Source organism: Narcine bancroftii, chromosome 4 (genome assembly GCF_036971445.1).
Source record: "Narcine bancroftii isolate sNarBan1 chromosome 4, sNarBan1.hap1, whole genome shotgun sequence".
Lineage (NCBI taxonomy): Eukaryota > Metazoa > Chordata > Chondrichthyes > Torpediniformes > Narcinidae > Narcine > Narcine bancroftii.
The window spans coordinates 186,281,380-186,304,096 of record NC_091472.1 but is presented as its reverse complement, the minus strand read 5'-3'; the positions used below and the strand labels follow the sequence as shown (position 1 = coordinate 186,304,096).

The 22,717-nt window shown below is 39.5% G+C and overlaps 2 protein-coding genes across 5 annotated transcripts in view; one reads left to right on the top strand and one right to left on the bottom strand.

The window, feature by feature from the left end:
* The window catches only part of glt1d1 (glycosyltransferase 1 domain containing 1), a 58,085-nt gene extending 57,759 nt beyond the window's left edge, over window positions 1-326 (bottom strand). For all 3 annotated transcript variants that reach the window (XR_011356256.1, XM_069933214.1, XM_069933213.1), the window contains exon 1: window positions 244-326. Coding sequence is in view for 2 of the 3 variants with exons in the window: in XM_069933214.1 (XP_069789315.1) it covers window positions 244-311 (68 nt within the window). In the remaining variant the exon portion in view is untranslated. The remainder of the gene's footprint in view (window positions 1-243) is intronic.
* Window positions 327-525: 199 nt separating this feature from the next.
* slc15a4 (solute carrier family 15 member 4) overlaps window positions 526-22,717 on the top strand; it is a 70,456-nt gene continuing 48,264 nt past the window's right edge. For both annotated transcript variants that reach the window (XM_069933211.1, XM_069933212.1), the window contains exons 1-4: window positions 526-1,222; window positions 9,233-9,522; window positions 10,202-10,370; window positions 10,532-10,642. In XM_069933211.1, coding sequence (XP_069789312.1) covers window positions 659-1,222; window positions 9,233-9,522; window positions 10,202-10,370; window positions 10,532-10,642 — 1,134 coding nt within the window. In that variant the 5' untranslated portion in view covers window positions 526-658. The remainder of the gene's footprint in view (window positions 1,223-9,232; window positions 9,523-10,201; window positions 10,371-10,531; window positions 10,643-22,717) is intronic.

Here is a 22,717-nt window from a genome sequence, read left to right as displayed (position 1 = left end):
AAATAAGGCAGAGCATAGAGGATAAATCTCTAAACTTGGAGAAACACCGTCCAACGACAGTTATACTTTTCTATAATTGTTATGAATTTGTCTAAAGAGATTATGAATAACAAGGAGCGTGTGAGGCATTTAGAAAATTGAAGCTGCAACATTTAGGAATGAAGCCAAACTCTTTGATGGCAGCCCACGTCGAGAGGGTGGCTCAACCTGTTCCGACAGCACTCACTCTTCGCCAGCATTCACCTGATTCTCCGAGCAGTCGTCCCGTTGCCGGTGTAAGGACAGAGATGAGCGAGAAAGAGCAGTTTCATCGCCCGCAGCGGGATGAGGCCAGACGACCACCCGCGCACCATGCGAGGTCACCGCGACGGAAGGCCGACTGGCGAAGCGATTGACAGCCGGGCGGGCCAATGGCAAAGCCGCCTCGCTTGCAGCGCCGCCTGCTCATTGGGCACGGTCGCCTCCTCCCCGCGGGCTTCCGACCAGTAGGCGCCTTGGTTACGGTTGCTGAGGTCAGGGGGCACGAGGCCAGGCTTCGGAGGGTGGTGGTCAGGCGGACTTGAGGGAGGAGGAGGGCGACGTGGTGTTGAGCTTAATTCTCCGATTGCTTCGCGCGTTGGATAGAAAGTTTATTGTTTTAAAAAAATTAAATACAACGATGGAAAGTGAGCTGACTGAGGAAAGGACTCCGCTGCTCTGGGAGAGACGGGCGGCGCCAAAGCCGGGGCTTTCTGCCTTCCAGGGCAGGCGACTGGCCTGCGCCGCCGTGCTGATCTCGGAGTCTTTGGAAAGAGTGGCGTTTTACGGCATCACCTGCAGCCTGGTGCTTTTCCTCAACAGCGAGCCCTTCAACTGGCTGGGACCTCAGTCGAGTCAGACCCTCCTGCTCTTCATGGGCATCACCTACTTCGTATCTCCCTTTGGGGGCTGGCTGGCGGACGCCTGGCTGGGCAGGTTCCCTGTCATTCTCCTCAGCATGCTCCTCTACTTGGGTGGCATCATGTTTTTCCCTTTTATTTCTTGGGATCAGACTCGCCGTCCCCTCTGCGGTAACATGGAATCCTATCCCATCGTCGACCCCCACTGTCTCAACAATAGTTCCAGCGCTTGTTCAGTTCACAGGGAAAGTTACTGTCGACCCATCATCTACACGGGACTGGTGTTTATTGCCCTCGGTGTGGGATCTGTGAAGGCAAATATAACTCCATTTGGAGCGGATCAGGTACGGTTTCTTGTTCTGAGTCTTTTTTGTCTCTCGAATTAAAATAAGTCAATAAGTAAAATGAAAAAGACACACACAAACGCTGGAGAAACTCAGCAGGTCAAATAGTGCCTTGATGTAGCAATGTCACCAAGGTTTCGGGCTTGACCTGCTGAGTTTCTCCAGCATTTGTGTGTTTCTTCACTTAACCACGGTGTCAACGGAATCCTGTGTTTTACCCAGGATTTAAAATGATATAATTTTCACTTCGTGTTTTTTTTTAAAAAAAACACACAATTAGACGGTGCGGAAGTGAGAAAGCTATTGCAGAGTTCTTGTTAAGCGATCAATGAGTCCCAGATGTCAACATCTTCCAAGAATCTGGATCGCAGCGCCTTTTGGAATGGATAACATTTTGTTATCGTCAGAAAATGAGTCCACCGTGATGTGAAAACAAATATCCGGAAATGGCTAGGCAAACATCAAGCTGAGGAATCTTAAATACTCAGGAGATCAGACAGCGAGTATGGAGAGGAAACCAGAGTTAAACTTTCACATCGCCGAACCTTCATCAGAATTATCTTTGAGTTCGTAAACTATCTGTGCTTACTGTTCTCTTTCTCCAACCATCAAAAAAAGTAATTATTTTCTGGAAATGTTTGGTAATTGGCACAAGAACTGTGAAATATTGTCAAGTGTGTAATCTGACGCACACAAATGCATCGTTTTTTTAAAAAAAAAAATCCCAGTTTGAAGGTTGTACTTTGTAAGAAATTAAGGACATTGTTTGTGTAATGGCTTCATTATTCCTATCACACTGATGCTGAGATTTGAACCTTAAACTGGCATCTTACAATTTAGACAAATATTTGGGAGCAAAATGACTCATTTCTTTCCAGATATTGCTTAATATATTATAAATTGTGTTCAAATACATCTTTAAGTTCCACAAACTTTGCTTATTGTTACTATTATAGAATGCCATTTGATATTGTGGAATTAAATGATAAATTCCAAGTTTATAAAGGTATTCCTTAAATAATTAATACATTTGGTAAAGGGTCTATAAGTTATTAGCCCTATTCATGTAGCTGCTCAAGAAACTGTGATTTATTCCTCATTCCTTGTAACATAATGGGCCAAATGGCCTCATGTCAGTCTATGCTGATTCATGGAGCTAACCCAATCCTTCACTTAGTTCCCTCTGAGCTATTTGCTGTCATGTCCATTGACCACACACACACACACACACACACACAAACACTTTGTGGGAGGGAAAACAGAATGCAGGTAAAGAAGCAAAAAAAGATGTTTTTTAAAATTTCTCATATTGGCTTACTTTGTAGAGTAGAATATGTCAAATGATGTTCAAAGTAATTTAACTTTGGTATCATCTTTTTTGAAAATAAAAATAAATACCATGCAACAAATTTTGCATCCTCTACCTTCTCTGCAACTTGAAAACTAACTTGTTTTATTTCTTAGTCCTAGCAAAGTGTCTTTGACCTGAAACATAACTTTGTTTATCATAGTTGCTACCTGACTTGCTGAATGTTTCCAGTAATCTCTGTTTTGCATGTAACATGTTGGGATATAGTTGGTTTGATTTGTGTGTCTGTTTCCTAACTTGTTTTTGAATTTGTGACTAGCATTAGTGTGTGAAGTGGAACAAGCATTTTGGTGCATTTTCAATTTTAGAATATGTTGGTTTAACAATTGTTCTATTAAAGAATTAGTAACCTGAAATATTAACTTTGCTCTTTACAAATGTTCCTTTTTAAGCTGAGTATTTTTATCATATTCTGTTTTATTTTGGATTGCAAATGTATTTTGAAATCTTGTCTTGTGACTGTCATGTGTTAAAACATCATGTGTTCTATATTATGTCATGGATTTTGTAGACAGAGCAGTAACATGGACCACTTCTCACTTGCCCAATAAAGTCATGGCAAAATTTGCAAACTGAATATTACAGACATACATTTATCTATGCGTTGTACTTTGAAATAAACACAGCAAAATGAATTGATCTTATTACAAACGGAAACTGAAATCTGACGGTAACATATAGAGAGAATCCGAAAGGATTAAAATAACATTTGTAGTCTATGCCTGCTGTTTCAAGACACATGTTTGGAATTTCTGAATTCGAAGATCATCTACAAAGAGATATTGAGTCTTGATCCAGGATGTGTTTGTTGTCATATATATTGCAAGTGTACATGTGCATTGAAATTATGGCCCGCTGCAGCTGAAAGGCACATAGTTTAAAAAAAAAACTACATTAGTATACATTACAAAGATTTTTAAAAATACAAAAGATGGATTATATTCACAGTTATCATAGTGCAAGAAAAAAAGTGGTACAGGTACACAATCCTTTATCCGGACATCTAAAATCCGGAAAGCTCCAAAAACTGGCATTTTTTTTTTCCTGGTGCTAGGACACCGGAGGGGGGAGAGAGAGAGAGAGAGAGAGACAGCAGCGCGGCTAGGTTGGGCGGAGAGGGGGAGAGAGAGAAGGCAGCACGACTTGAGGGGGGGAGAGAGAAGGCAGTGGACTCGGGTGGGCAAGGGGGGGAGAGAGAAGGCAGTGCGACGGGTGGGCAAGGGGGGAGAGAGAAGGCAGTGCGACTCGGGTGGGCGAGGGAGATGGCAGCGCGACTTGGGGGAAGAGACGGCAGCGCGAGTCGGGTGAGCGGGGTAGAGAGATGGCGAGGGGGGGGGGAGAGACGCCTGCGTGACTCGGGAGGGCGAGGGGGAGAGAGACTACAGTGTGACTGGAAGGGGATGGATACAGTAGCATAATTTGGGTGGGCTTAAATCTGGGGCAGCTGGCTTTTGTTCTGAAATCTGGAAAATTCCGAACACACTTCCCCAAGGGTTCTGGATAAAGGGCTGTGTACCTGTATTACAGTAGTGCAAACAGTTCTTTTTGTGGTGTTGCAGTAGTCTAAGATTAGTGTAACAATTGGAGATTCAAGAAGCTGATGGCCTTGAAACTGTTCTGGAACCAAGAGATGCTGGTCTTCCAGACATCTATACCTTCTGCCCAAAGGTAGCAGTCAGAAGAGGTTGTGACCAAGTAGATGGGGGTCCTTTATGATGTTAATGGCTTTCCTGAGGCAGTGCCTCACTTGGATATCTTCAGTGCTTGGGAGGTCAGTGTCTATGATAGACCTAGAATTATTTGCTACCTTCTGTAGCCTTCTTTGTCCCTGGGCACTCGATTTACCAAGCCAGGCATTTAATAGAGTATTCACTGACATGCTAAATCTCAGATTTCTTAGAAAGTAGAGTGCCTTCTTCATGGTTGCTTCAATGTGCTGGCTCCAGGATGATGGTGTTGAACTTTGAGGGGTAGTCAATGAATAGGATAGAAGCCTTCTACAAAGATGTGAAAAAGAGATAATAAGTTTGTTAGGAAGGTGATCCCTGAAGTGACCAGGGCTTTGAAAAAAAAATTAAAAGAACATTGTAGTCATCAGACCACCATACTTTTACTGGAGAAAAGGGGTGCGACATTTGAAATGATCATATCCCCTCTTGCCTTGGATTGGTGCTGTTTATTGGTAAATATATAATTCCTTGTATCTTTTGAGATATTAAAATTCCATGCATGATACAGTGTGGAGTTCACAGATAAGCTGAAAGGGCCCCTCTCCTTCCTGCAGGTGAAGGATCAATCAATCAATCAATAACTTTCTGCTGGATGTATGAACCAGCGAGCGTGAGAAATTCATTTAGTCAACAGAACTGGTGTCAGAACTAATGATGCTCTAGAGTATCGTTCATTGGGTAAGAGTGAAGTTTTTTGGTCTTGTGTCTGAAGTATCTCCTCTAGACTTGTATCAGGAGTCTTCTTGTATTATATGCTGCATAGCCAAGTTTGAAATATATCTTTAACACTTGCTGAATTGCTATCCTATGAGTTGATCCTGGTTCTGTACCTAGTAATATTACCTATAAAATTTTATGGCCATACTTTCTTGATGTAACAACCTCAAATAAAAACATGTTTGATTAAGTCAGAAAGTTGTGCTTCAGAGACTTGACTGTGTAATTTAGATGACTACCCCAATAAATGAAGGAGTGCTGCATTCAAATTTTAGATCTTTTGGTTGAAGTCTTATAACTGCTGTGTTGGTGGATGTAAATATCCCTATAGATCTCTGGGAGTAGAATGCAAGTTTGATTACCCGGGGCGTCGTAGAACCCCACGTCAAAATAACAAAAATACCTGGTCATTTTCAAATATGTTTTTTGATAGAGTCCTGTCAGATTTTATTTTCTACATTTTAACTGGCAAAAGTATTTTGAAGATGTTTCTTTTTAATATTTTAATTTTTTTAACCATACATGCATTTAAATATTTTTTAAAATACAGGTGTTGTAGTCGTACTAGGCAGGCAACAAGCGAAAGAGCCAAGCAGAGTCCAAAGTGAGTTGAACCAACTGACTTTAATAGAACTCTCGCATGTGCTTAAATCCTTTGGAACCCGATGACGCTTGTGACTCCTGGGACCTTTATAATGTCAGTCGCCTGGCTGTTGGCTTGCCCCGCACCTGGAGCTCTCTTAGTCAGATCTGCCACAGACTTGCCTGAAACTCCATGAGCATGTTTGCCTGGTGCGTGGGCGAGCCGCCATATGACGGTATGGAGTCCATGGCCAACACCTCTTTAACTATTTGGGTGGTCAACCTCATCAGCGTGGGAGTGGCACAGTCACAGGGTGTTCCAAGTCTGTGCACTGGCTTGAGGCGATCAATGGTGAAAGTCTCCTCATGGCCGCTCACATCGAAGACGCACTTGGTTCTGTTCTGACACACCACCTGTAGAGACCCTCATTTGGCTGTTGGATTGGAGTCCAGTGCATGCCCCTGCGGATGAAGACAATCACAGTCCTGGAGGCCCTTGGAGACAAAGTAAGGTGTTGGGCAGTGGCATGAGGTTGGGTCAGGAGCTAGTGTTCCTACCTTCTCTCGGAGTCTAGTGAGCATTGCTGCAGGTGTCTCCTTTGTGTCACGGCCACTGGCACAAATTCGCCTGGAACCATCAATAATAGCCACGTACCAACTCTGCCAAAGATGTGGCTAAATCTTAGGGAGTTTGTCCACCCTATTCGGGCCTTGAAGGCATGCTATTAGGGCCAACCAGGTGCAGGTGAAAATGCTCTACCAGACTATTGGACTGTGGATGGTAGGCTGTGGTATGGTACAGGTGGATTCCAAGTAGCTTTGCCACTACGACTCCCCCTTCCCCAGCTTGCAATGAGGGCTCTGGTGCAGGACTCTGTGGATGTGTCATGTCAGCAAGCGGTACTACTGCCCACCCAGTGAACCTGTCGACCATGGTGAACAGGTACCTTGCCCTCTTGGGATACCAGCAGTGGACCGACGATGTCCACATGGACATGCTGAAACCTGTGTGTCGGCTGGAAGGGTTGAAGGGGGCCTTCACATGCCTCTGGACTTTGGAGGTCTGGCAGTGTATGCATGTCCTGGCCCAGTGCCTGATCGGGCCCACACCTGGAGCTCTTACAGTCAGATCTGCTACAGACTTACCCGCGACTCTGTGAGCCAGTTCATCTGTTACGTGGGTGAGCCACCACAATGCAACAATATATTGAGTATTGTGATGGATTATGTTATATTTTATATTGCATATAGATATGTTTAAAGGAGATAAATTGTGGCTGTTTTTTTTAGTTAGGTCACACACAGATACAAACGCTTCAAAACAGATCTCATTTAAAATACCAGAGCTCTGCTCAAGTCAGACAGTTCAGGCTCCGAGTGTCTGCACAAATTTTGAAGAATGCCTATAAGGACTTCACAAGTAGACATTTAATTGGACGTGCTGTGGACTAATGGATTATTGTTTTGGAAAACAACAAATGAACAACTCAGAAGATTGGGTCCAGAGCTACAGTCTGTTTGACTGCAGTTGGCTGTTCTAAGAGGGTCATGTGGTTTTCTGTGAGAAAGAGAGGATTCAGTTCTACAGTTCAGCATCAGCAGCAGTAGCTGGGACTGGAATAGGACAAGCTGGAAAGCTTGTGGGAAAAAAACCATTTTGAAGACTGGTTGTGAGTCCTTAGTTCAACCTGGTCGAAGCCCTTGTGGTCCATACAAGAGGAGAGGACTGGCTGCATAATGTTTCACTTGAAATAAGAGAACAAAAAGGAACTCTGATGACCTGAAAGAAAGAGGTTATCATCTGCAAAACCCTGATGGGGCAAGTTTCTTCGGCAAGACGTTGAAGTTACTGATCAAAAGGGATCAGTTGTGGGTGTCCAACGAGCAACAAATCTCTCTGTGAAAACCAACAGGAACCTTCCTGAGTGGTAACCATTTAAATTCTGTGCACAGTATAAGAATTGCTTGATACCAGAGAACTTGGAGGAGTGAGAGGTGAGAATGAACTGTGAATCAAAAAGCTTTTCTGAACTTACACACACATTATATACATGAGCACTTAGAATTAGAAGGGGGTTAAGTTAATAGCGATAAGTTAAAGTTTGATCCTGTTTTAATGTTTAAAGATAATTGAAAGCAACTTTTATTTCAGTAACCATTTGTCTTGGTGAATTTCTATTGGCTGCTGGGTTTTGGGGTCCTCTGGGCTCATAACAGTATCAAATATATAATGATAATACCCCAACACTCCCCTCCCTCACCCCTAAAGTCCCAAGAAAAGAAAGTGCATAGGAAGGAAGAAAGAAAGGATGAGAATTGTCTGCTGAAAGTGTTAAAACTCCTCTAGACTAAATTTCATATTGATTTCATCATTAATGAGGTTCCATGCAGGTCTTGGAGGCTAAGAACAAGTTAGAAATCTTAAAAAAAAATTAAAAATTTAATCCTTTTTTTTATAGATACGTGCCAAGTTTGTAAAAATATATCACATTTTTTCCTTAAATTATTTGTAATTTTATCAAGGGGAACACAACTGTGTATTTATCAAAGAGTAGGGAGACTCTAAGAAAGGGAAATACAAAAAATCTATTTCGGCAATTTTGAAGCTATTTTAATGCTTGCAATATATTTGGACACCACAATGTCATTGATAGGCCTTAAGGTCTTCTGCTAATTAATGCATGAAATATTAGAAATACTTTAAAATCTTGTCTGGATTTTTCTTTTGCTGTGATACAGAGATAGAGGCAGAAAATAATTTTTCATGCACTTCCATAAATATCTCTCTGGTCTGGGGCCTTCTTTCACTTTTGGTCTTTTTCACAATTTGAACAAAATGAAACCTTCCTCTTTTTCCATTGCAGGAAGGTCTATATGTGCCACTCTATTTTCTCACTCAGTACTTTTGTGTTCTTCGTCCCACTTTACCTTGCACTCCTCTGTGGAAAAGTCTTAGCCATTACTTATTCATTGCTGTCTTGTGATTTTTTAAACTTTCATAATAATGGTTACACTTCAAAATACAGTGGTTAGATGAATGTCACTTGCTCTTGTCTTGTTTTTCTGGTGGCCCAAAGATTCTTGATGGATGATGACATAACTTTGAAGGACAGTCGCTTTTGTAATGTGAGAAATGTTTGCATAACAAACTCTTACATATATAGAAATGAAATTAACCTATTTATTTTATTTACGTTTGATTATTGCAATGAGATATTTTGCATCCATCCGAAGAGTGAAAGGAGAGTTCATTGTAAAATCATGGTGCAGCTTTCAATTTAATATAATTTAATTTCAGCCTAAATTATGTCTTCAAATCTGCACAAATTGTTAACATTTCTGACTCCAATATGTTGAGCTAAAACTTGCAGCTTAGCTTTTATTTTCGGGAAACTAAGGTGACCAAATAAATTTACGCCTGATAAGACTGCATTTCAGCAAGGCAGATTTTGCGCAATATAACCATGTATAATTGTTTAATTGCTAAACATAGAAGATATTGCATTAACGTTACCTTTCATCTGTCAGCTATTTTGCGTCTATATATAAAAGATAGTGTGACTGAATGTAGTTTGGCAACATAGTTTCTAAATCTATTTTTTTCTGCATTAGGTGAAAGATAGAGGCTCTGAAGCCACGCGTCGATTTTTCAACTGGTTCTATTGGTCAATTAATCTGGGTGCTATCGTCTCGCTGGCTGGTATTTCGTATATTCAACAAAACTGTAGTTTTCTCCTTGGATACATTATCCCAACTGTTTGCATGGGCATCTCTTTCTTGGTTTTTGCATTTGGCAAATCAGTTTTTATCTCAAAGCCACCCGATGGTAGTTCTTTTTCAGACTTGTTCAAGATTCTTTTTTATTCCTGCTTTTCAAGGAAGTTGAATGAAGAAAATACCAGGTAAAGGTTGTTTGCTAATAAATGATCTTTTATGCCCTCACCTATGCATTAGTGGTAAAGAAGTAATAGCATCGATCTAACTATTCTAATTATGCTTTATTTTTAATTTGGTGCATTTTTACGAATTGAATGCTTACTATGGTATTTATTTGTTAACGTTTATTTTATTTCATGTTCATTATATGTTGATTTGCATATGTATTTTAGTTAATAACTGTGGAGATTACTGAAAATATCATAACATTATGCTTTAAATAATTGCAATCAAGCATTTTAAAATGCAGTGTTCATTAAAAGGATAACATGGTGTTAATTTGCATAATTCTATTTATAATACTTAGAAAATGGTATATTCATTCATTCAATTTTTTGTGCTACAGCTGTCAAGGTAGATCCTGGCTGCTATTACACTTATAAGCACTTACAGTTTTAATTCTAATGTTTTTCACAAACAGTTAATAGTTTTTCTAGCTCTTTCTGATATTCTGCTTTGCCTTTAATTTAAGGAGATACTAAATACAGTAAAGACCTGAGGGTTGTATTTCTGGAAGTGTTTCTGAAGCATTTGTTACAGTTTCAGGTTTTATCAGTTGATTGCTTTAAATTTTAACATAATGTGAAGAACAGCGAGGTTTTACTATTAATTTTTAAAATTAGTTGTAAAAACATTTTCTTTCAGCCAAAACAACATGTTCTACCCATCATCCATTAAACCAGGTTGTTTGGATCTAGCTAAGGTTGTCTATGGAGGGCAGTTTCAAGATAATAAAGTGGAAGATGTGAAGACCTTTGTCAAAATTATCCCAGTGTTCTTGGCACTCGTCCCTTATTGGATGGTTTACTTTCAGGTCTGACATTGTACTCTATTTATGGTCAAAACGTTGAATTCTCTATTTTGTTTTAAAGCTAAACTAGTGTGTAAAAACAAATAAGTTATAAATACTATTGATAGCTTTCATTTTTGAGAAGGAGCATTGTTGCTTAAAATTTTATCTTCTTGTCTTTTTAGATGCAAACCACATATGTACTACAGAGTTTGCATTTACAGATTCCAACATTTTTTGCTGACCATAATAACAGTAATGTTAGCAATTCGTTTGCAAGCTGCAATCATCACATGGTAAGATACAGTTTGAAATGCTTGTCTACTGTTTGAAAGAATATCCAGAAATGGAATTTAAATTTTAAATTTAAGCATACAGCATATTAACAGGCCACTTCGGCCCACGAGTCTGTGCCGCCCAATTACACCCTACGTCCCCATACGTTTAGAAGGGTGGGAAGAAACTGGAGCCCCCATGGAAAACTCACGCACAGAAGGTACAGACTTCTGACAGACAGCATGAGATTGGATTCCTGGTCCCAATTGCTGCCGCTGCCCCAACCATAGCGCCCGAGGGGTGTAACTTTACTATAGTTGATATACTATCAAATTGAATTTTCAATTTCTCTGAATTTTCCAAGACCAGGTGTTAAACCTGAAGTTTAATCTGGGTGAGGAACAACCTTGTTTATGATACGGTTGAATTTTTTAAGATTGGCAATTCTGTTTACCCTGGTCTGATGTATAGAAGATTATTTGTGCCTCTTTATCTATTACATGGTTAATAACTCCAAAATATTTTGTGTTCATTTAAATTTTGCTCCTCCATAAACAAACTTTTAAAATAAGTGGATCTGTGGAATAAGTGAAAGTTTGTCCTATACTCCAGTGTTTGTACCATCAGAGTGGTGGTACTTTGGAAATAAGATATCAAATTTTAAATGAGGTCAAACTGTAAACAACATTGTTATGAAAGCTTGGTGACATTCTATGATGTAGGATGCTAAAGGATAGATTATTTTAAGTGTTTTTTTTATAATTTCACCTGTAACGGAAGCCACAAAATCACTAAATTTAGTTCATTTTAATCTTGAAAATTTTACAAAATCAAATCTCACTGTAGTTTCACTTGAGTAATATGCATGTCATGTACAAATACATACTTTCTCTTCCTCTTCCCATAGAAGCAACTAAAATATGCTTCCTCAGTTTTAATTCAAGACAAGTGGAAAACTTTGATCAACAATACATGACCAATATTAGGCTGCATTGCCTTAATATTATTTGAAAGTGTGATTGGATTCAAGAAGCTTTGATATAGTTAGTGATCAATGCATTTATTTGCTTTCCATTTAATAACTGAGATGTATAAAACTTTTACTTTTTGTGTTAATACCAGATATTTAGATATTTTTTCCTATGGGCGGTAAATTGACGTCCATCAGTATTAAATAATAGTATATTCATGATTCTGCATGCAAATGTAGAGACAATGTTCTAACAGGAAATTAGTGATGTGAGTAGACTGATGACTTGGAGAAACTAGGGAACTAAGAACATTGTACATAGTGGAAGCTTAGTCATTTTCTATGTAGAAGAGTGGTTTATTTAAAAACTGCCATAAATCTTTATTTTCGTTATTCTGCTTTTTTTTTGGTTTTAAAACTAATCCTAGTCTGATGTAATTATTCACTTGCCATTTAAAGTTGAGGAAATGGCTGGAGGCAACAAGCCAACTGAGGATGCAAACCTCAGTCTAGGCCTCAAATTAGTCTTCAGCAGACAGTAAAGGAGTTGAATGGACTCCACCAAAAGGAATGTTTTCATAGTTGATTGAGCTGCACCTCCAGCATGTCAAATTTACCAGACAGTTTCAGAATCAGGTTTATTGTCATGAACATGTCATGAAATTTGTTTTGTGGCAGAATATTGTGCAGAACTATAAATTACAATTCAGTAAATACAAGATTTTTAAAAAAAACTAATGCAAAAAAGATTTTTTTTAAATAGTGTGCATAGTTCATTATCCATTCAAAAATCTGATGGCAGAGTGGAAGAAGCTGTTTTGAATGCTGACTTCAGGCTCTTGTACCCACCTCTTTGATGGTAGAAGACTGGGCTTGTTCACTGAAGTTAAGGAGGATATGAGGTAATTTCACTGAAAAATGTGAAATTCTTGCAGTCATTGATCCCTTTGATGGGATAGATAGTGGTTGATGCCTCCTATGGCAGGTCAATTTCAAATTGGGGTTGGCTTATCAGGATTGAAACATTTCTTCTCTGAGCATGGAGAAACTTCTTGGCATTGTCTACCCCAGAGAGCAATGGAGAATTAGTCATGTGTGTAGATAAAAAGATAGATAGATTTTCGTATATTAAGGGAATCAAGGTTATGGGATTAGTACAAGAAAGTAGCACTGAGGTTTAAAAATAAAAGCCTGCTCTGCTATTCAATAAGATCATAGATGATGCACAAGGCTGATTAACCTACTCCTGCTCCTATTTGTGTTCTCAAATTCTTAGTCCTTTAGATATTGGACTAGTCCACATCTGTAGTCTTAATCGGTTTTTATGATTTCAAATCCTATCATGGCAAATGGAGAATTTTGCATTTGATTATAGTGAGCTTGTTGTACACCCCAGTGCTTTGCTTTTTGAATATTTTATTTTTGATTTTCAAAGACTTGTATAAATTCAAACACAGAATTAAATCTATTTCAACCCCAATATGTCCCAACTCCCCAGCTTTGTTGGGGTTCGCTGGTCCTAAGGCCATTTTGCACCACTCCCTTTTGGGCTTTCGTTCGATGTTCTTGCCTGTCCTGGTTACTTAGTAGTTGTTTTGTCCATTTGTTCAGTAAATAATTCTTAATTTTAAAGTTCTAACTTTTTTTATTGGTACCCTTCACGGAGAGCTCGATCAAAATACATCTAAGTCCTCTGCATGGCCATGCCTCTTTGGGCACAAGTATGATTGAAACAAGTGGGTACCATGCCCTGCTGGTGTTAAATGTTGAAGATAACCATAGTGCATTGGCAAATTGGTCAGTACAGGTTTTCAGTCCTTGGCTGGGTATTCTTTTTGGACTGGATACTTCGGATTTACTCTCAATACAGCCTGCACGCCAACCTCAGATGCTGACAGTAGTGGATCATTAGGGGACATGAGAGTGTGCAGTAGTTCTTCCTTGTTTTGGTGGTGAAATCAGGCATAGAAGGCATTGAATTCATCAGGGAGTGAAGCTTTGCAGTCTCCTACTACACTGGATTGGTTTTGTGGCAGGTTATGTCATTGGGTCTGCCACAGTAGTCATGTATCCCTCATTTTTTTTCATTCTTGTCTGGAATTTCCACTTCATCTAGGAGATGGCTATTCGTAGGTTATATCTGGTCATGTAGTGTTCTAGATCTCCGGACATAAATGCCTGTGATCTGGCTTTCAGCAGATTCTAGATTTCATTGTAAAAAAAACACAATGGTGGGGAAACTACTGTTTGATCTGCTGAGTTTCTCCAGCATTGTGTTTTTACTTCAATTACTGTGTCTGCAGACTTTTGTTTTACTCCAGATTTTATTGTTTATCCACGATTTCTGATGAGGGAAAATCCTTAATGATTTGGTGGGGACACACTCATCCACAGCTGTTATGATAAAGTCTGCAACGACCCTGCTGTAATTATTTAGATCCTCAACTGAGTTCTTGCACTGCCTAATACACTGACTCAAGGTAGCTTTGTAACCATTCCTCAGCAATCCACGTCTGCCTTCTGGCTGTCCTGATCTCTAGAGCCTCTCTTTTTAGGCTCTGTGTATGCAAGCAGAAAGAGCACAGCCAGGTGATCTGATTTGCCAAAATGCGGTCTCGGGGTAAAAATAGTAGGTCTTTCTTATCTTGGTGTAGCAATGAACAAATGTGCTAGGATCTCTGCTCCGGCAGGTTATGTGTTGGTAGTAATTGGGCTGGATTTTCTTGAGACTGGCCTGGTTAAAGTCACAGTCTATTATTTGTAGTATGTTGGGGTGGCCTGTCTCTTGTTTACTGACCACATCATGCATGTGCTTGTTTGTAATCACTCTCAGTAGGGCTATAAACTCTGGTGAGAATCATTGGTGGGATTCAGGAGGAAGTTGATGAAAGTAGAGGAACAGGAAATAAATGGAGAATGGGCGTGCTTGGAGATCCAACATACCTAATGATGTTCTCCTTGCATCAGGTGAAAAATTAATGCAAAATAGGAAAACTAGTTGATAGAAATGTACTAGAGATTTATTGCTTATAGGTGGGCAAGATAATTCTTCTACTAGCCTGCAAGGGAACTCTTAGTTTTGTGAAGTAACATTGTTTTTACCAATTGCATTTCAATTTGTGAAAATTGTAAAACTCCACTTCTGCAGGTGTCATTAGACCTGGTACCAGGAGGGAAAATCTAAAATGACTGTTAAACACCTTCTTCCTTTTTGTGCCAACTTTCAATCTCTGTTCCTTAATGCATCATATTCTTTGATTTTTTTTCTTCTTCTTCTTCTTCCTTCCTCTTTTCAAAATTAGTGTTTAGAAACTGATTTTCAACTACATCAGTAGCAAAATAGCTTGGATAATACCTCAGATAGTTGCTCTTCAACTTGTGATCTTATAATTATGACAGAAATTGTATTTTTCTAACACTTTTAAGAATAGCAGTTTAAATCTTTCACTTGCGCCTTGTCTTGCCCTGGCAGGGTGTTTTGGAGATATCAATGAAGGTTGCTGATTGTAATCTTGACCTGGATTCCCTATTGCAAGCCAAATTTTAGTGTCCATGTTGTTCAAGGTTTTTTTTGTGTTCAGATTTGAAAGATTGCCTGTCTATGTGGCTCAGTTCCAGAATGGTATTTGTTTCCAATTCTGCAGTTTTAAAAAAAACCTTGACTGAACCCTTTTTTAACATACCAGTTTTAGTTGAAAAAAATACGTAGTGCCACTGTACTTTAATTAGATTAAAGACAATGTGGTATTGAAATGTATTGGATTGATTAATGAGCTATTTATAGAACTGAGCAAATGAATGTTTGAGTGGACAATGGTCTGCCAGATGGAGTAAATGAGAGGTCATCCATTTTGGAAAGACTGTGCTTTTTGTTCAGAGACCGAGGATTCGCCTACAGTCACAATCACTCCAGAGCAGGTACAATATCATTGGCTCTCTGGATCACTTAGAGCAGGGGTGTCAAACTCAAATTCACGGAGGGCCAAATTTAAAAACTTGGACTAAGTTGAGGGCCGAACTAAATATTTATTGAAAATTTTCAACAACATCTGCATGTTTTCTCTTCTTTCAACATATGTAATGTTAAACTTTAGGATATAACTTTAGGAGGATAATGTTACAGGTCAGGAGTAGGTAGCTCAAGTTCACCCTTTGCTTGACCTGAGGGAAACCTATTTGGTCCCTGTGGAGATGTAGTCAGCATTCACAGGCTGTGTCCATTTTGGCCTGCATCAGAACTCAGCATTTTCTGCTCACTCCTCAGGCTCTAGGCCTCTATTCACCCTCGACCCACCATCCCTCTTCCTGACCAGTCCTTTACCCAACCTCTACTCACCCCTCACTCCACTCGCTCTGCCTCTACCCTCCCCATCCTATACACGCCCCTCTACTGCCTCTCCCCTCAACCTGTTCCTCCCTCTAACCATCTCTCACCCTCTAATCACCCCTCCCCTACTCGCCCTGCCCCTCCCCTTTTACCTCTTCCCTATCCACCCCTCCTTCTACTCATCCCTCCCTCTAACTGCCGCTCGAACCACCATAACTTCCCCTGCTCATTACTCCTCACCTACACCCTCTGCCCACCTCTACTTACCCACCCACTCAGGCCCAGCGCGCTGCCGATCAGCCTTTGCGGACAGCCACCATCTCTCTTCACGTGCAGGGCCGAACCAGCCGTCCCTGGGGTCCGCGTGGGTGCAAGCACTGAAGGCCATGGTGACCGGGAGAAGTGCGCTCGTGCTGTGGAAGGGCCGTCCGGTGCCAGTCGCGCGGGGCTTGCGCTGCCCGGGGGCCGTGCGCAGCCTGCCATGCCCGTCGCACCGACAGGAAATCACAGGCGCTCGCCAATCTGCCTCACCGCTCGACAGGTGGGAGAAGTGACTGGTTGTCACTTCCAACTGGCTTGCTGGCTGATGATATCGACAGACTTCTCGTGTTACAATTTCTCGTGTTACAATGGGGAAGGATGTGCAATGAAGGGGGAGGATGGTGGGGGGTGACATGACCAAAAAACAGCATCGGCTCTCGCTGCAGGGCGGGCCACCTCTAATACATTTTTGAAATGATCTTGCGGATCAAATATAAAAGGGCCAGAGTTTGACATGTGTGACTTAGACAATAGCAACACATAAAACAGGCTACTCTTCATCGACTGCAGCTCAGTCTTCAACATCATTCTCTCAGTGCTAGTTAACATGCTCCAAAACCTGGACCTCTGAACCCCCCCTTCTGAACTGGATCTTTGACTCCCTCATTGGAAGTCCACAATTAGTTCGAATTGGAAACATCTCTTCCTCACTGGCAATCAACATAGGTGCACCTCAAGTCTACTGTTCCATTCGCTATACACCCAAGACTGTGTGGCTAGCCACAATTCAAATGTTGTCTGAAAATTTTTCAATTTCACCATGGTTGTCAGCAGAATCAAAGATGGGAATGCAGAAGCTTACAGAATGGAGCTAGTTGAGTGTGCTATAACCACAACTTCAATGTTAGCAAAACCAAGGACGATTTCAGGAAGTGGAAATCAATAGAACACCAACCAGTGCTCGTCAAGGGGTTGAGAACTTTAAGTTCCTGGGTGTCAACATGTCTGAAGATCTGTTCTAGGGCCTCCACCTCTGCAATCACGAAGAACGGTGGCATGGTTGGTGTAATGGTTAGTGCAACGCCTTTATAGCACCAGCAATAGGGACCTGGGTTCAAATCCTGCACTGTCTTGTCAGGCGTTTGTACATTCACCCCACATCTGCATGGGGTTTCCCTGTGGGCTCCAGTTTCCTCCCACTGTTTGAAATGGACCAGGGGTGTAGGTTAATTGGGGGTAAATTGGGCGCCACAGATTTGTGGGCTTGTTACTGTGCTGTATGTCTAAATTTAAATGTATGGCTCCCTAGTGGCTATACTTTGTGAGGAGTTTGAAGAGCTAGATTCTTGAAGCTTTATTAATAATGATGGAAATACCTGAAAAGGAAATGATGATTTATAGATGGAGATTGAATTCTTTATTATTGAATAGAAAAGATTTTTGAAAGTTTGTTCAGACATTTTGTGATACAAATTTGAACTCAGTAAATGATAAGTTTATTATATGGGATGCTTTAAAAGCATATTTAAGTGGTCAAATTGTAAGTTTTACTCCTAAAATTAAGAAGGAGTATATGAGAGAGATTGATCAATTAGGAAGAGCAATAATAGTTTTGGAATAGGATCTTCAAAAATGGGGTTCTGAAGATAAATGTAGATAATTAATAAAAAACTTCAGTATAATACATTGAAAACTTATAGAACTGAGAAAGCAATTATAAAAACAGAACAAAGATATTACGAATTAGATGAGAGATCAAATAAAGTATTAGCTTGGCAATTAAAGGCGGAACCAACCGAATAATCAATGCAATTTAAAAGAATACTAACATAGTCTCTAACAAATATCAATAAATAAATGAATATTTTTTATTTGAAATTATATAGTTCAGCATCTTTAAAAGGTTATTATTGATAAAATGCTGCCTAAACTAAGTCTGCAAAAGCAGACTGAGATAAATGTTCCTTTTACAGAGGTAGAGGTGATGGAAGCTATGGGTTCATTACAGAGTAATGAATCTCTGGGAGAAGATGGGTTTCCACCTGAATTTTATAAAGATTTTAAAGATTTATTAATTCCTATATTTGTGCAAGTGTTAGATCAGGCTTTTGAAACCCATACTCTCTCAGAATCATTTTCAATGGTAATAATTACAGTGATTCCTAAAAAGGATAGAGATCCTTTACAACCTTCATCTGATAGACCCATTTCATTATCAAATGCGGATTATAAAATTGTTGTGAACATTTTGACAAATAAATTGATGAAATAGCTGCCTAAATTAATAAATGTGGATCAAACAGGTTTTGTGAAAAAGAGACAGTTGTTGGAAAATGTAGCTGGATTGCTTAGTATAATTCATTTAGCACAAAAAAAGAGCTGATTTGAGTATGCAGTGACTTTGGATGCAAAACAAATGTTTGAAATGGGAATTTTTGTTTAAGGTGTTGGGGAAAGATTTGGATTGAATTTTGTAAATTGGATTAGGGCACTATATAATAATCCTAAAGCTAAAGAAGTGACCAATGAACAAATATCTGCACTGTTTCAATTAGATAGATCAGGAAGACAAGGATGCCCTATATCTCCAGCTTTGTTTATTTTAGCTATTGAACCTCTTGCTCAAACAATTGGGATTTAGGGTCGGTCATAAAGGATCATCTGCAAATAAAATGATTTTAATATACTGCTCTTGATTCAGCCTGATACATCTTTACAGAAATTGTATGTTAAATTGGAAGAATATGGAAAAATTTCAGGTTATAAAATAAATTGGATAAAAGTGAAATTATGCCATTAAGAGAAGCTGATTATACTCCATGTCAAAGAGATATTTGGGTATTCCTATGGATAATAATTTGAAAAATCTATACAAATTGAATTATTTATCATTCCTTAAAAAGATTGAGGAAGATTTTAAAAAATGTATGGATTTCCTTATAACTTTGGTGGGAAGGATTAACCGTATTAAAATGAATACATTCCCAAGAATACAATATCTTTTCCAAATATTACCTATTTTAATTCCTTAAAATTTTTTTCAAGAATTGAATAAATATGTAAGGAAATTCCTCTGGAAAGGTAAAATGTCATGAGTTTCTATAGAGAAGTTAACATGGAGATATAAATTGGGAGGCTTACAGCTTCCTAATTTTAAATTTTATTGAGCAGTTTAAATGAGATGTCTTGCTTTTTTTTTTGAAAGCAAAGACGGGCTAAGATAGAATCAAATAAAATAGGAGAGAGAAAAACAGAAGAATTTGTATATAATGGGAACTGAAATTAATGTTTTGTGATAAAGATGCACCATTATTGAAACATTTGATTAATATCTGGAATAACATAAATGATGAAATTGGTGTAAGAGGATGTGTATCACTTAAAGTGCCTTTGATTCAAAATCCCCTTGTATCCTTTTCAAAGGACAATCAATTTTTGGATAGTGATTTCATAAGGGGATTATAAATGAAGATTGTTATGAAAGAGGTCAATTAATAACATTTGAGTAATTGAGAAATAAATGTGATATAGCACACAACACTTTTTTGTTATTTCCAACTAAGAGCATATTTGAGGGATAAGTTAGGATCAGCCATGTTGTTGCTTAGTTCTACTGAAGTCGAACTCCTTATTAGAATAGGAATTGTTAAAATGTGTACTTTTTTATTACAAGTAGGAACTTTTAAACAAGAAGCCTACACAGAGGTCGGAAATAGATCTGAATATTGCAATTGATAAGCAAATATGGGCAGATTTATGTGGGGATTGTATGACTAATTCTATTAATGTAAGATGTAAATTAGTTCAGTATATTTTTTTTATATCAGCTATACTTTACACCACAGAAATTGAATAGATTAAAATCAGATTTATCAGATCAATGCTTTAGATGTGGTGGAGATGTAGGAACGTTCATGCATTCAATTTGATCATTTTGGGTAGATTTACGGATTTTTTTGGAACAAGTTACAGGGGTTTCTTTTTTGCAAAATCCAGACTTATTTTTAGGAAATATTAAAGGAACAAGACCTAAATTAAACTATCAATATATTAATTGGAATTTGTTAAAGTAGCGATGGTGAGAAAATGTATTGCAGTCACTTGGAAATCAGATATTTTTAGGTATGCCAAGATGGCATGCAAAAATTCAAAGTTATATTCCTTTGGGGAAAAATTTACATATATATTGAGAAATAAATAGGGTACGTTTTTGAAAATTTGGTGCCCGAACACCCAAAAATTAAGTTTAAATTTGTAATAATGTTTTTTATATGCCTCTAGACCCAGAATTGTATTGAAGAACTTTTATATACGTGTTGGATGATATCTCTCTGTGCAATCCTGAAAATTTTCTTTTTTTTTAATGTTTATAATACCTATATTATATATTTTATGTTGACTATTTTGAAGGGGGTTTTGGCAGGAAGGTGTTTTGGGGTGGGGATGAATACCATCATGTATGTAACTTAACTAGTTTCTTTTGGAACCTGTATTACTATATTAATTCTGATTGCTGCATGTATGGAGAACATTTTAAATAAAATGTTATAAAAGATGTCGTTGCTTTGGAGGTGGTGCAGAGGAGGTTCACCAGGATTATTCTGAAAATGAGGGGGCTATCTTATGAGGATAGATTTGAGTAGTCTGGGATAATACTCATTGGAGTTTAGAAGGACTGAGGGAAATCTTATAGAAATGTATAAAATTATGAAAGAAATGGACAAGAAGCAGGGATGTTGTTTCCACTGGCAGATGAGACAAGAACTAGGGGAAACAGCTTCAAGGTTCTGGGAGTAGGTTTAAGATGGATAAAGAGAAACTGCTTCTCAGAGATGTGAATCTGTGGAATTCTTTGTCTGAGGAAGCAGTAGAGGCAACCTCATTTACGTAGATTTTTGAATCACTGGGGAATTAAGGTTTATGGGGAACATGCTGGTAAACGCAGCTGAGGTCAGATCAGCCATGATCTTATTGAATGGTAGGGTAGGCTTGACATGTCAGATGGCCTACTACTGTTCCAGTTTTTTGTATTCTTAACTCTAAGTCAATGAGAATGCCTAATCAGTTTTATTTGGATGATGATTTAAAATGGAAAAACTTGTGAATGTGACTCGAGATCCTGTAGAGGAAATGAAATTACATTAAGCTGTCTTGTATTATAGTTAAGGAGAATAGCAGTAAATAGTGAAGTAAATATAATCTAGAGTAGCCATTCTCAACAGGAGCCATACAGCCCACCTGGTGGCCACAGCACATTTAAGGGGGGGGACCATGGACTGAAATCTAAAATATTTTTGTTTTTTATGTTGTCGCTAGGAGAGAAATACAGAAGAAACCAACTAAACTTGACTGCTTCACAGGGAAGGAGACCCTTAAACTTTGAGAAGAGTCCTAAAGGGGCCATAGCCATAAAATGGTTACAAATGGCTGATCTGGTCAAGTCAAGTTTATTGTCATCTGAATGCACAAGTTTCTTTCTTTTTCTTTGGCTTGGCTTCGCGGATGAAGATTTATGGAGGGGGTAAAAGTCCACGTCAGCTGCAGGCTCGTTTGTGGTTGACAAGTCCGATGCGGGACAGGCAGACTCGGTTGCAGCGGCTGCAGGGGAAAATTGGTTGGTTGGGGTTGGGTGTTGGGTTTTTCCTCCTTTGCCTTTTGTCAGTGAGGTGGGCTCTGCGGTCTTCTTCAAAGGAGGTTGCTGCCCGCCAAACTGTGAGGCGCCAAGATGCACGGTTTGAGGCGATATCAGCCCACTGGCGGTGGTCAATGTGGCAGGCACCAAGAGCTTTCTTTAGGCAGTCCTTGTACCTTTTCTTTGGTGCACCTCTGTCACGGTGGCCAGTGGAGAGCTCGCCATATAACACGATCTTGGGAAGGCGATGGTCCTCCATTCTGGAGACGTGACCCATCCAGCGCAGCTGGATCTTCAGCAGCGTGGACTCAATGCTGTCGACCTCTGCCATCTCGAGTACTTCGACGTTAGGGATGAAAGCGCTCCAATGGATGTTGAGGATGGAGCAGAGACAACGCTGGTGGAAGCGTTCTAGGAGCCGTAGGTGATGCCGGTAGAGGACCCATGATTCGGAGCCGAACAGGAGTGTGGGTATGACAACGGCTCTGTATACGCTTATCTTTGTGAGGTTTTTCAGTTGGTTGTTTTTCCAGACTCTTTTGTGTAGTCTTCCAAAGGCGCTATTTGCCTTGGCGATTCTGTGGTCTATCTCATTTTCGATCCTTGCATCTGATGAAATGGTGCAGCCGAGATAGGTAAACTGGTTGACCATTTTGAGTTTTGTGTGCCCGATGGAGATGTGGGGGGGCTGGTAGTCATGGTGGGGAGCTGGCTGATGGAGGACCTAAGTTTTCTTCAGGCTGACTTCCAGGCCAAACATTTTGGCAGTTTCCGCAAAGCAGGACGTCAAGCGCTGAAGAGCTGGCTCTGAATGGGCAACTAAAGCAGCATCGTCTGCAAAGAGTAGTTCACGGACAAGTTTCTCTTGTGTCTTGGTGTGAGCTTGCAGGCGCCTCAGATTGAAG